Raw genomic sequence first — 14,713 nt, forward strand, 5'->3', positions numbered from 1 at the left:
GTAAAGGAGAGAGATAAGAGGCAAAGATAAGGAATAATTGGAGAAAAAGAGAGAATAAACAGAAAAAAGTAATTATATAGTAAAGATAGGGTAAGGCTAAATAGGAAAGTAAAGAAGAGAAGAAGTAAAGAAAAGTAGTATATAAGTAGAAGAAAATAAGAAATAAGTAAAATAGGAAATAAAAAAAATGGAAATAATGAACCTTTTTTTCCAGTCATTTTATTTTTTTCTGCAAAGGATCGGAGAGTCGGTCAGAAGCGCAACGGACACATTCACTCAGCCGGTCACCATCGCACACGCGGTCACTGCACACGGTTCGTTCATACGTTCGCTTGTTCGTCATAAAAATACAGTCACGTACATACACGGACATTTTAATAATCTTCGTCGCCTTAGATTACGTCGATAATATTTATACATCGGTCCGGCCGGTAGATTATAATTTGGCGGAAGTCGAAATATATATATAACTTGTCTGAAAAAATGCTCTCTCTCTCTCTCTCTGAATACTGATAAATAAGGAAGCAGTGGATTTGCTGCCAAGTAGGTCAAACACACACACACACACACACACACACACACACACACACACACACACACACACACACACACACATCTCATTAATAATTATATCATTATACCTCAAAATCAAATAAACTCATGGTATTTTAAACTCCAGATTAAAGTATTGGTTCCTTTACTAAGTCTCATAAGGCACTGTTCTTTTACACATGTTTAGCATCAGCCAAATGGGCAGCGTGACTCTGTCTAGGGACATTACTGAGGTAAATATATATGTTAAAAGAGATTCTGATGTCAAACACACATTTGAGGTTGAATTTCACATCACTTATAACACTCAGAGCTTAGTCTAATTACTCATAAATTACCTCAAACACAGGATAAAGTTAACAGATTATACTACATGCAAAAATGAGAATAAGTAGCACCAACACTCACAGGAAAACAGCCAGCGTTCCCACCAACCCAGGGACACACATAGCCTGCCCAATCGATCTTAACCCATCTGCTGCGATTGGCACAGATTTTGCCTTCACTGGTATCCTGGTAACATATACTCCCAGGTCTTTCTCTGCCTCTGTGGTGGATAGTGGAGTGTTTCCCTTGTGGTATTGGTGTGCTGGATATCCCTTCACTGGTAGCCTGGTAACATACACTCCCAGGTCTTTCTCTGCCTCTGTGGTGGATAGTGGAGTGTTTCCCATGTGGTATTGGTGTGCTGGATATCCCTTCAGTGGTAGCCTGGTAACATATACTCCCAGGTCTTTCTCTGCCTCTGTGGTGGATAGTGGAGTGTTTCCCATGTGGTATTGGTGTGCTGGATATCCCTTCACTGGTAGCCTGGTAACATACACTCCCAGGTCTTTAAATTCTCTGCCTCTGTGATGGGTAGTGGAGTGTCTCCCATGTGGTATTGGTATGCTGGATATCCCCTCCCAAGGTGCATGACTACATTTTTCTTCATTGAATTGTAGCAGCCACTTTTTGCTCCACTCCTGTAGCTTGATGTCTTCTAGTAGAAAGTCCAGTCAAGGAATTAACACCACTCATCACCTGGAGCCCTAACCAAGCCAGTGAGTGTTTGTGCCCCACCTTAGCTACCCCTGAGAATAACACACAGAAATTAAAAGAAGATGAACAACTTGACATCTGATATTTTGTTGACTCGAGCAGATTGTATGGGAGATATAACACACAAAGGGCATCATTGTTTCACTACACATCTCTCTCTCTGTCTCTCTCTCCCCTCTTCTTCCCTTCCCTTCTCTTCCTTTCTTCGCTTAGTAGAAACCCTTGTAGTACATTATATGGGTGCGCAAACATCCCATGCTAACTTCTGCTTGTCCTCCTCCTCCTCCTCCTCCTCCTCCTCTCTATTTACTTGGGGAAAAATAATGTTATGATTGTTGGGACCATTACACACACACGCACACACACACACACATACACACATACACACGCACGCACACATGTAAGGCAGTATTAGGCTGTAGTACCACTGATAAGCTGCTAAAAATATCTTCCTCTTCCTCTTTCTCCTCTTTGTTCTCTTGTTCCTAGCTCTGTCTTCTTCTTCTTCTTCTACTATATATATACAAAAGATGATTTCAAGCTCCTCCTCCTCCTCCTCCTCTTTGTTCTATTATTGTCGTAACTTTTCTTCTTTCTTTTTTTCTTCCTTCAGACACAAAAAAGGAAGACATCAAAATCCTTCTTCCTGCTATTTCTTCTCCTCCTCCTCCTCCTCTCTCTTCCTGCTTCTTTTTGTCTTTCTATCCTGTCTTCTTGTACCTCCTCCTCCTCCTCCTCCTCTCTTCTGTTGTCTTGTACCTCTTCCTCCTCCTCTCTTCTAATTTCTTTTTGTCTTTCTTTTCTGTCTTATTTTACCTCTTCCTCCTTCTCTACTAAACCTCCTCCTCCTCCTCCTCTCTTCTGTTTTCTTGTACCTCTTCCTCCTCCTCTTCTAAACCTCCTCCTCCTCTCTTCTAATTTCTTTTTGTCTTTCTTTTCTGTCTTATTTTACCTCTTCCTCCTTCTCTACTAAACCTCCTCCTCCTCCTCCTCTCTTCTAATTTCTTTTTGTCTTTCTTTTCTGTCTTATTGTACCTCTTCCTCCTTCTCTACTAAACCTCCTCCTCCTCCTCCTCCTCCTCCTCCTCCTCCTCCTCCTCCTCACATTCTACAGCAGGGTGGCTCCTCCCCGCGCATCCTGAGGTCCGCCAACAAATCCCTCAGCCTCTCATAATCCCTCTGGTGCTTGAGAATCTTACTGGTGGGCTTGGCAACAATGTCCACACCTGTTACCTGGCACCTGAACCACGCTGAACCACCTGTCCTTGCTCCACCTGGGTCATTTGTTCCACCTGAGTTGTCCGTTCCACCTGCGTTCGTTTTTTCACCTCCTCGCATTCCACTCGTATCATTTAATTCACTGTTTTCATCCGTTCCATTTGACCTGTTCCACTTTTCTTCTCCTCCCTCATCTCTTCCACCTCTTATCCCTCTTCCACTTGTTCCTGTTTCACTTGCATCATTTGGTTCACTATTTTCATTTGTTCCACCTGCCCTGTTCCACCTTGCTTCACCTCCCTCCTCTGCTCCACCTCTTCCACGTGGGTCGTCTGTTCCACCTGCCACCTCGTCTGTCTCCACTCTGATGATGAAGGGGGAGGTGCCGGGAGGGGTGTGTGGGGCAGGGCTGTTTTTGGGGGGTAGAAGGAGAAGGGGGTGATAGGTTAGTTTGGTGTGTGTGTGTGTGTTTTGTTATTTATTTTTTTGTATTTCATTAATTATTATTTGATTTTCTTTGATTTTTGTATTCATTTTATTTTATTTTGCTTTTTTAGGTAATTATATTATTGTGGTTGTGTGTGTGTGTGTGCGTTCTCTCTCTCTCTCTCTCTCTCTCTCTCTCTCTCTCTCTCTCTCTCTCTCTCTCTCACCTGTAATGGGGTCCACTGAGAAGAATCATTAACGAGAGGTCTTTGGCAGTCGTCGAAAGCAGGTAACTCTGAAGCCTATTGACCATGACCTCCACCTCCTCCTCCTCCTCTTCCACTGGGGTCGTGAGGTCAAGGGCAGGAGACGACCAAGCGGAAAGGTCACTCAGGGCCTTATCCACAGCTTCCGGCGTCCCCAAGAGGTCACATAAGGTCAGGTATAGCTTGGAGGCACGGAAGACCCCAAGTTGATCGAGGCTTTGAAAGGTCAGGATTCGGCCCAGTGCTGACCTTGTGTTCAGCTTCCCGGAGGTCGTGGTGGGCTGCCCCGTGGTGAGGTCGAAGGTCAGGGCCGCTATGATGGTGTCCCGGAGGTAGTGGAAAGGTCGGCTGTCCTCCATGGGCCGCCCGTCCTGTGGTGGTGATGATTGGTGGTGAGGTGGTGATTGTGGTGGTGGTGGTGATGGGGATAGGAGAGAGAGGAGTGGTGAGAGGGAGGAAAGAAGATGAAAAGGAGGCAATGGTGAGGGAAATAAAAGGGAAATCAGATAAAAATGAGGAAATGTGGAGGAAAGAAAAAGGTGTGATGGAAAATGCAGAAAAAGAGAAAAGAGGAAAGAAAAGGAGAAGAGAAGGTGGTGATTAGAGGAAAGGGAAGAAAAGGGAAGAATGAAGAGAAGAAAAAGGAGATTGAGGTAATAAAATATAGAGAAAGGAAAACTGAAAGAAGGGAAGAAACAAAAAGGATAATAAAGGGAAGGAGAGAGAGAGATGATAGATAATAGTGAAGAGGGGAGGAGAAAGATAGGAAGATTGGAAGAGAGAGGGAAAGAATAAGGAACACACACACACACACACACACACACACACACACACACTTACAACGAACACTTTGAAGTTGTTTTGTGGGCACTGGATGAGGCTGTCCACTGCCCGACGCATTCTTTCCAAATTCCTGCGGCAAAAAAAAAGTGTTATTATTATTATTATTGGTGGTAGTGGTGTTATTTTTATTTATTTATTGTTATTATCAGTTCTATTTTATTTTATTTTTCTTTTCCATATATTTTCTATTTTATTCTATTCTATATTCTACATGTGGCAAGTGACATCGTTAGGCACTTACCCTGAGAAGAGATCAAGGGGACAGTAACTACTCCGGCTGCCACTCTCCCTTCCACCCTGGAGAGAGCGAGAGACAGTTAGTAAGGGAAAGGAAACTGTGTCAAATTTAGGGCTGTTCTTATATTCCTCTCTTAAAAGATTGAATTTGTGGCTTTACCGTGTAGCAGCGACAGGCCAAATTTTTGCCACGATATAAACCCCCAAAATAGATGATGCATAAACTGATCACAAATGCGTTGATATATATTATGAAATGGTTTGCGTAAGTGATGATTTTTTTTCTCATTAATTTGCTTAGGGGGGACTTTAAGAAACATGATCCCCGCAGCTACCGGGTTAAAGCATTGGTACTGACAACTAATAATAATAAACAAAACAGGAAAGGCATAAATCCCCACCTTCAAAAACTGCTTCACACAGTATCAACAGCAACATTGACGTTCTTAAGTAGTATAACGTTAACTATTGGAAATTAAAACACAGGTACTGACAACTAATACTAAAAAACAAAACGGCAAATACGCAAGTCCGCACTTTCAGAAACTCCTTGACACAGTATCGACAGAAACAATGACACTCTAAAGCATTACGTATATCATTGGGTACTAGAAATTATTGGACATACCGATAATAAACTAAATAAATTATAAACAAAACAACAAAGGCATAAATCCTCACTTTCAGAAACTCCTTGACACAGTATCGACAGAAACATTGACACTCCAAAGCATTACGTATATCATTGGGTACTATAAATTATTGGACATACCGATAATAAACTAAATAAATAATAAACAAAACGGCAAAGGCACAAGTCCTCACCTTCAGAAACTGCTTCACACAGTATCGACAGAGTGGCAGGCCGGGCGTGGAGCTATCCAGGAACCCTTGCTTGGGCTTGATCTCGATACACACTGTGCTAGCCTCACGCGGGTATGGCTGACCTAGCTTGACCCCAGCCTCTGTGACCCCTCTGTTGGCTGTAGGTACTGGGGGCAGGGGGGAGGCGGCTGGGGCGGTGTCCTGGCGGGGGATGAAGATGGTGGTGGCGTCGGGACACATGCAAGCGATGCCGTGGGGGTTGATTTGCTTGTCCTGACGATGGCCTGTGTCGGGGAGGGAAAGTTAGTTGAGTTGGCCCTGAGTTTGTATTGGTTTTCTTGACATTATTATTATTATTATTATTATTATTATTATTATTATTATTATTATTATTATTATTATTATTACTATTATTGGATGCTTGAATATATTAATATGTTTAAAGATAGATATTATGTACAAATTAAGGATAATAACTACCATTACTACTACTGTAACTACCACCACCACCACTACTACTACTACTACTACTACTACTACTGCTACTGCTACTACTACTACTACTACTACTACTGTTCCTTTAACTTGAGTAGCTATGAGTTAGTAAAGCTAGATATATAAATGAATAGAAAGATAGACAAATATATCAACCACTAATATTATCATTATTATTATCGTCATCATTGTTATTATTATTATTATTTTTACTGTTATCATTATTATTATTTTCATCATCATCCCCCCCCTTCCCCCTCTCACCTTTCCGCCAGGGCAGGAGGGTGTCGCAGAGCGCTGAGTCGGGTCGCGGCGACACCAGCACAAGGTGGGCGGGGTTCGTCAACAGTCGACCTAGGAGCGCGCGCCCCACACTGCTTAGCACCTCCTGGTCCCGCGCCGCCCTGTTGACCAACTCCTCCCGACTCGTAAAGGTCCCCAAACATGTCTTCCGGAGCCTGAGCACCTGGCCCTGAAGGTAAATATGATGAGTTGTTTTATAGCGCAGGTAATAGGTCGTTAGAGTTGAGTACGGTAGGGTTAAATGCCGCCTAAATTCAAATCTTTGTGTAGGGGGCAGCACTGGGCCATTCATGACGCAGACGTACGGTAAGTTTATTTTATTTCCACTAGGGTGATAACTAATAAGGAATACTTTATCTTATTGCAATAGGATGAGAGGGCAATAGGAAATACTGTATGTCCTTTTTATTAGGGTGATTTGAAAGTTCTGTATATGTAGGCGGCAGCACTGGGCGATTCATGACGCAGACGTACGGTAAGAGTTTATTTTATTTCCACTAGGGTGATAACTAATAAGGAATACTTAATCTCATTGCAATAGGATGAGAGGGCAATAGGAAATACTGTATGTCCTTTTTATTATGGTGATTTGAAAGTTCTGTATATGTAGGGGGCAGCACTGACCCATTCATGACGCAGACGTACGGTAAGAGTTTATTTTATTTCCACTAGGGTGATAGGGTAGTAAGGAATAGGCTACTTAATCTCATTGCAATAGGGTGATAGGAAATACTGTACGTCCTTTTTATTAGGGTGATTTGAAAGTTCTGTATATGTAGGCGGCAGCACTGGGCGATTCATGACGCAGACGTACGGTAAGAGTTTATTTTATTTCCACTTGGGTAATAACTAACAAGGAATACTTAATCTCGACGTCGACGTAGATATGACATGTAAAAGCGTTGATAAGGACAAAGTGCGAAGAGGTATTTAGATAAGGCGATGTTATGATGAGCTCTCAAGTACGACAATATAAGAAGAATGTTGATAAGATATGAACTCGTAGTAGTAGGCTGTGTACGATAACATGGATTTAGATAAGGCATACGTACAGAGCGATGTTACGAAGAAGTACGGTAATATGGGGGACACTGATAAGATAACAAGGCGTCGTAGTGGACTGATGTACGATAACATGGATTTAGATAAGACACGATATAGAACGAGCTTACAAAAATAGATAAGAGTGATATTAGGATCATGTAGTACGGTAAGATGAGAGAGAGAGAGAGAGAGAGAGAGAGAGAGAGAGAGAGAGAGAGAGAGAGAAATTTAGCAAGATAGTAATATTAATTATACTGAGAAATAGATAGAGAGAGAGAGAGAGAGAGAGAGAGAGAGAGAGAGAGAGAGAGAGAGAGAGAGATTTAGCACGAAAGTAAGATTAATTATACTGAGAAATAGATAAATAGTAGAAGTAGGGTATGAGAGAGAGAGAGAGAGAGAGAGAGAGAGAGAGAGAGAGAGAGAGAGAGAGAATCGTGAACATCGCCACGTCCGCAGGATTTTCGCTTTGTTTGAATATTTTCTTTTTTTCCTTCTTTGTGCGAAGTAAGACGATTTCAAGATAATAACACACACACACACACACACACACACACACATTCTCTCTCTCTCTCTCTCTCTCTCTCTCTCTCTCTCTCTCTCTCTCTCTCTCTCTCTCTCTCTCTCTCTCTCTCTCTCTTACCAGCTTCCGGAGGCCCAGTACCACGTGATCAGCTCCTTCCCCACGATAGGTCAGGTCACTAGAGGTCACGACGAGAACTGGGGGGAAGGGGGAGAGGGAAGGGAGGGGGAAGGAAGGGAGAGAAAGAGGAAAGGGGGGAGGGAGAGAGAGAGGAAGGGTGTGTCTCTCTTCCTCTCCTCCTCCATCATCGTCCACTCCTCCTCCTATTCTTCTTTCTCCTCCTTCTTCTTCTTCGTGGTGGGTGAGAGGGGAGAGGTCTGATGGTAAGGGGGGAGGGGGTGTCCAGGAGGTAGGGGAGGGGGGGGAGGGCCAGGCTGCCACGGGGGGTAGTCCCAGGGAGGGGGGCGCCGTCAGCATATCTGTAAGGGGGGACACTTGGTTAGATTTTTATTTATTTTATTTTCAATTTTTTAATTATTTTATTTGTTTGTCTGTAAATGTGAAATAAATGTGCATCTTTTCTATTTGTTCTAATAGTAAACTCGTTAAACTCTTGCCTACACTAGCGATAATAAACATACTTACATGTAAATAAACAATAATAAGATAAATAAATAAAACTAATAATCAAATAACAGTAAATAAATCTAGGTGAGTTTCCCTTACGATTTTATTATATTTTCTTTTTGTCGTTAAGTTATTCCTAAGGTAAGATCGTAAAACACTTCCTAAATTACTATAAATTTTAATATTTTCTTTTTGTCATTAAGTTATTCTTAAAGTAAAATCGTTAAACACTTCTTAAATAACTAATAAAATAAACGAATAAATTAAGCAGTAAACAAATCAAACTGAATTTCCACTACGAATTCCCTCATAATAATAATAATGATAATAATAATAATAATAATAATAATAATAACGTAACTGTGATGGGAAATGCTTGTACACAATCAATTAAGTCTGATTACACGTATACGACAAGGAGAGAGAGAGAGAGAGAGAGAGAGAGAGAGAGAGAGAGAGAGAGAGAGTACACAGCTGGAGAACGGAAAGGATATAAAAATGACATTAGATAGGAAAATGATAAAGGAAAAGAAAGATATATATGAGAGAGAGAGAGAGAGAGAGAGAGAGAGAGAGAGAGAGAGAGAGAGAGAGAGAGAGAGAGAGAGAGAGAGAGAGAGAGAGAGAGAGAGAGGATAAACAGTGGGAGAACGGAAAGGACATTGATAGGAAAATGTTGAAAGAAGAGAGAGAGAGAGAGAGAGAGAGAGAGAGAGAGAGAGAGAGAGAGAGAGAGAGTATTATGTGGGTTATCGCATATTTCTAAAGATAAGGGACAGGAACCGCGAAATATGCTTACACGCTTTGAGATAAGGCGGAAGACACAACTATTACTACCACTACAATAATAACAATAGTAGTAGTAGTAGTTGTAGTACTTATAATACGAGAAACATCAAATTAAACTCAAATATAATAACAAAAACAAAGGAAATTAAACAAAATCGATGAAAAGTTGTGAAAGTAAAAAATTAATGAAAAAAAAGGGAGAGAAAGGGAGATAAACATAAACTTGAATATCATGGCATAGGAAGACCCACGGAGAAGGGAGAGAGAGAGAGGGAGGGAGGGAGGAAGGGAGGAGTGTCAAGTGTTAGAATGGGTACATGAGGGAAACATCTGGTCTTGGTCTTAGCTATGAGTTAGGTAAGGAAAGGTAGGCTAATTGAAGGATAGGTTAAGTTAATTAAGGTATACCGTACTCTATATTAACCTAAACTAACGTAAAATGCAGCTTAAAGGATCTCAACATAAGGTAAACTAACGAAACCCACAACCAAGACCAAGACCAAGGAATCACCGCTCAACGTACCCACTCTAGCACCGACCCGGGGTAGAAAAAGCCCCTTGGAACACATGCTCTCAGGCCCTCACCAGCATGTGTCTGTGTGTCCGCCGCGGGTCCCTGGGGCAACACGGGGGGCTTGCAGGCACTTGAGGGGCGGGAAGAGATGCTGCACTACCTCCCGGCCACGTCCTAGACTTGAGAGGGAGCACTGGGCGATGTAAATGGATGGAAAGGTTACTGGTGGGCCGAGCCGCTCTGGTCCCCCTCCCGGAGCAGTATTGCCAAGTCTAATATGCTGTACCTCTATACCTCCCTTCCCTGACCTCTTATCCCTCTCCCTGGTGATTATAAAGATTCTAAAACTCATTATTATTGTCATTATGCATCTCAACTATCGGTTTTGGTCTAACTTTAGCGTTTATCGGTATTTCATTGATAGGTGAAGCGCACATCTGGCATATCTCCCACTACTGAACCCAAGTTACCAGGTGTTGATATCCCTACACCTCTATTTACCTGTATAATCCACGTCTTCTCACCTGTGCACTCCCTACCTGTGTGATTGGGTTAGTTGTACCTTTCGTTAGGGTCACACGCCGGCTTGGTTATGTTAGGACGAATGGGAGATAAATGAGTGTAACAAAACGTAACTGGTGATCGTTGAGAGAAGGTGATGACGTTATAGAAGAGGGGAGAGGAAGAGGAGGAGGAGGAGAATGGGGGGTGGCTCATCTCCTCCTCCTCCTTCTCCTCCTCCTCTTCCTCTTCTTCTCCCCTCTTCCCCGATCCCTTCGTCCCCTCTCTGTTTCTCTGTCTGTCTGAGTTTCTGTTTTTTCTCTGTCTGTTTATTTCTCTGTTTCTCTTCCTGTCTTTCTCTGTTTCTTTATCTTCCTCCTTCCCTCTTCTCTCTCTTTATCTTTCTCATTTCTCCTCTTCGATCTCCCCTCTGTCTGTTTTTCTGTTTTCTCTCTTTCTCTGTCTGTTTCTGTTTATTTTTGTTTCTCTTTCTGTTTCTTTGTTTCTTTTTCTATATCCTCCATTCCCCTCTCCTCTTCTCCCTTCTGTCCGTGTTTCTCTTTTTTTGTTTCTTTTCCTCTCTTTTCTCTTTTTCTCTGTTATTTCTTTGTTTTTCTTCCTTTCTCTGTTTCTTTCTATCGCCATTTCCTCTTTTCTCCTCTTTGTTTCTCCTTTTCCTTCCTCCTTCTTTTCTTTCCTTTCCTCCTCCTCCTCTTCTTCTTCCTTGGTCTTTATTCTTCCCTTCCCTTCTCTTCTTTCCTTTCTTCCTCTCTCTTTCTTTGTTTCTTCCTCTCTATCTCCCTCCATTCCCTCTTTTCTCCTCTCTATTTCTCCTTTTCCTTCCCTTTCTTTTCTGTCCTTTATCCTCCTCCTCTTCTTTCTTCGTCTTCTTCCCTCCCTTCTTTCCTCTCTTCCCCCTCTTCTCCCCTCTTCCCTCCACCTTTCTTCTATAGGTTTATCTTCCTTCTCAACCCCCTCCCTTCCCCTCTCCCTTCCTCCTCTCCCTTCCTCCTCCTCTCACACGCTATTCTAAGTCAGACCATGAAAATGTATCGTAATTGCTCGTGCTGGGAAGGATAATGAAGAGAGGAAGGTCATGTTTTTATTTTTATACTTTTGCTAAGAATAATGAGATGAAAATATTGTAATGTTCAAGATGTGTTTCCCATAATGATAATAGTGAAGTGTCTATCGTAATTGCTCATGATGGGACGGTTGATGAAGGGTAGAAGCTTGTTTTGATTTATATGCTCTACTTAGTCTACTACTACTAATAATAATGAGATACTGCATAAGGTAATTGAAGATGTATTTGCAATGAGATAGATAGCATTTTAATGAACGTATAAATGTCTGTTTTGATTGTTTAACTTTGCTTAGAATAATAACAAACACATTACATATATTTAGTTGTATTTGCTTAGCTAGATATGTGTAATTTAAGATATATTTGCACTGAGAGATAGATAGCATTTTAATGAACGTATAAATGTCTGTTTTGATTGCTTAATTTTGCTTAGAATAATAACAAACACATTACATATATTTAGCGGTATTTGCTTAGCTAGATAAGTGTAATTTAAGATGTATTTGCACTGAGAGATAGATAGCATTTTAATGAACGTATAAATGTCTGTTTTGATTGTTTAACTTTGCTTAGAATAATAACAAACACATTACATATATTTAGTTGTATTTGCTTAGCTAGATAAGTGTAATTTAAGATATATTTGCACTGAGAGATAGAGAGCATTACTGAACATATGAATAATTCTGTTTTGATTGTTTAACTTTGCTTAGAATAATAACACACACATTACATAATTTTAGTTGTATTTGCTTACATAATTTTAGTGGTATTCGCTTTGCTAGATATGTGTAATTTAAGATATATTTGCACTGAGAGATAGAGAGCATTTACTGAACATGTGAATGATTCTGTTTTGATTGTTTAACTTTGCTGAGAATAAAAACACACACATTACATAATTTTAGTTGTATTTGCTTACATAATTTTAGTGGTATTCGCTTTGCTAGATATGTATAATTTAAGATATATTTGCACTGAGAGATAGATAGCATTTACTGAACATATGAATAATTCTGTTTTGATATTGACGCCTTCCTAAGACTGTGAATAAGGAAGTGTTGCATAATTTAAGATGTATGTAAATGTAGGTGATAGAACACTTAATGAATATAGAAAGAACTGTTTTGACATTTATACTTTACCGGACACTTAAAGAAAGGAACTATTGCGTAATTTAACTTGTATTTGCTATGTCTGTCATAATTAAAGGTGATAGGGAACAAAATAACCATATATAGACATAGAAAGAAGACTTTTGATTTTGATACCTCTCGATTGACTAAAAACACGGAAATCTTGCATAATCTAACGTGTATTTGGAAGTCAATCAAAATGGCATATAGTGAAATGAGTTAGTGTTTCCCTAGAAGTAGTGAATGAGATATTAATTAATCGCGACAGGGCATTAAAAACAAGCATATTTATACTTTCTTACATTGATTCACACTAAAAACAAGCATATTTTTCCTTTCTTACATTGATTCACACTAAAAAACAAGCATATTTTTCCTTTCTTACATTGATTCACACTAAAAACAAGCATATTTTTCTTACATTGATTCACACTAAAAACAAGCATATTTTTCTTACATTGATTCACACTAAAAACAAGCATATTTTTCTTACATTGATTCACACTAAAAACAAGCATATTTTTCTTACATTGATTCACACTAAAAACAAGCATATTTTTCCTTTCTTACATTGATTCACACTAAAAACAAGCATATTTTTCCTTTCTTACATTGATTCACACTAAAAACAAGCATATTTTTCTTACATTGATTCACACTAAAAACAAGCATATTTTTCTTACATTGATTCACACTAAAAACAAGCATATTTTTCCATTCTTACATTGATTCACACTAAAAACAAGCATATTTTTCTTACATTGATTCACACTAAAAACAAGCATATTTTTCCATTCTTACATTGATTCACACTAAAAACAAGCATATTTTTCCTTTCTTACATTGATTCACACTAAAAACAAGCATATTTTTCCTTTCCTACATTGATTCACACTAAAAACAAGCATATTTTTCCTTCCTTACATTGATTCACACTAAAAACAAGCATATTTTTCCATTCTTACATTGATTCACACTAAAAACAAGCATATTTTTCCACTCTTACATTGATTCACACTAAAAACAAGCATATTTTTCCTTTCTTACATTGATTCACACTAAAAACAAGCATATTCTTCTTACATTGATTCACACTAAAAACAAGCATATTTTTCTTACATTGATTCACACTAAAACACACACTTAAAACGAGATATGACACTCAAAACAAGGAAAAAGACAAGTATATCTATGGTTTAATACATCGATTCATCCCCCAAACAAAAACAAACAAGCAAACAATTGATTCACACAAAAACACACACTTAAAACGAGATATGACGCTTAAAACAAGGAAAAAGACAAGTATATCTATGGTTTAATACATCGATTCATCCCCCAAAACAAAAACAAACAATTAAAACAAAATCATGACATGTGCAATTAAGAAAAAAAACAAGCATATTAATTTTACATTCCTACACAGTAAAAAAAAAAAAAAACACTAAAAAGCACGGAAATATTGCGTGACCTGAGGCGGATTAGCAGAGGTTAAAAAAAAAAAAACAGAAAAAAGAAAAAAAAGTAGACAGACAGGTATTAGGCGTGACGTCAAACAGGACAGGTGTGTGTGTGTGTGTGTGTGTGTGTGTGTGTGTGTGTGTGTGTGTGTGTGTGTGTGTGTGTGTTAATAACGCACACAGGTAAGGCCTTGAACTCTTCCCTACCTTACCTGGCTTTATTACCTCCTCCTCCTCCTCCTCCTCCTCCTCTTCCTCCTCCTCCTCCTCCTCCCTGTCTCATCTTTATCTCAACCACCACCACCATAACCTCCACCCACATACCATAGTAGTAGTAGTAGTAGTAGTAATAGTAGTAGTAGTGGTGGTGGTGGTGGTGGTGGTTGTAGTGTTTAATATATTCATTATCTTCTTTTTCTCTTTTTTTTTTCTTTTCTTTTTTCTCTCACCTGTTAATGACCTGACACACCTTATCTCTATCACCTGTTTCATTCACACCTGCTGTCCACCTTTTTCCTTTCCTCTTCTTTCTTTCTTTCTTTATTCATTCATTCATTCATTCATTCATTCATTCAATTTTTGTTTCATTAATTCACAAGATCTTTCCTGGAACTCCCTTTACTACTACTACTACTACTACTACTATTACTACTACAACCACCACTGTTACTACATGGACTTAACACACTTAGGAAGCCTCGGTCAGGGCCACACACACACACACACACACATGCATGACAATGAAAGACGTCGAAATACGATTATTCCTGGCGTCACATCCGGCTCTGTGTGTGTGTGTGTGTGTGTGTGGGCGGTGCTGGCCTTG

At 39.8% G+C, this 14,713-nt stretch overlaps 1 protein-coding gene across 10 annotated transcripts; it reads right to left on the minus strand.

Moving 5' to 3' along the window:
• Window positions 1-1,658: 1,658 nt before the first annotated feature.
• Window positions 1,659-9,972, minus strand: LOC126982206 (inositol-pentakisphosphate 2-kinase-like). 10 transcript variants are annotated; one of them, XM_050834087.1, is made up of 10 exons: window positions 9,713-9,972; window positions 7,894-8,252; window positions 6,168-6,375; window positions 5,409-5,692; window positions 4,588-4,643; window positions 4,344-4,416; window positions 3,465-3,874; window positions 2,629-3,220; window positions 2,433-2,545; window positions 1,659-2,313 (listed from the first exon to the last, which is right to left on the minus strand). In XM_050834087.1, exons 1-8 carry the CDS (start codon window positions 9,756-9,758, stop codon window positions 2,695-2,697), a joined length of 1,962 nt encoding a protein of 653 aa, XP_050690044.1. In that variant the 5' UTR covers window positions 9,759-9,972; the 3' UTR covers window positions 1,659-2,313; window positions 2,433-2,545; window positions 2,629-2,694. The 10 variants fall into 10 exon arrangements, with proteins under 10 accessions (XP_050690044.1, XP_050690047.1, XP_050690048.1 ...); XM_050834090.1 differs by having other exon boundaries at window positions 2,433-2,491; window positions 2,569-3,220; XM_050834091.1 differs by having other exon boundaries at window positions 1,659-2,316; window positions 2,433-2,491; window positions 2,569-3,220.
• Window positions 9,973-14,713: the final 4,741 nt, after the last annotated feature.

The sequence above is a fragment of the Eriocheir sinensis genome, chromosome 50, assembly GCF_024679095.1.
Source record: "Eriocheir sinensis breed Jianghai 21 chromosome 50, ASM2467909v1, whole genome shotgun sequence".
Lineage (NCBI taxonomy): Eukaryota > Metazoa > Arthropoda > Malacostraca > Decapoda > Varunidae > Eriocheir > Eriocheir sinensis.

Bases quoted from the DNA above. Each gene is read 5' to 3' on its own strand.
- LOC126982206 (XM_050834087.1), bottom strand. From the start codon at position 9,758: ATGTGTTCCAAGGGGCTTTTTCTACCCCGGGTCGGTGCTAGAGTGG. The intron at 6,376-7,893 runs GTAAGAGAGAGA...ATTTACCTTCAG, and splicing joins TACTGGGCCTCCGGAAGCTG to GGCCAGGTGCTCAGGCTCCG. The intron at 3,875-4,343 runs GTAAGTGTGTGT...TCACCACCACAG, and splicing joins ACAACTTCAAAGTGTTCGTT to GACGGGCGGCCCATGGAGGA.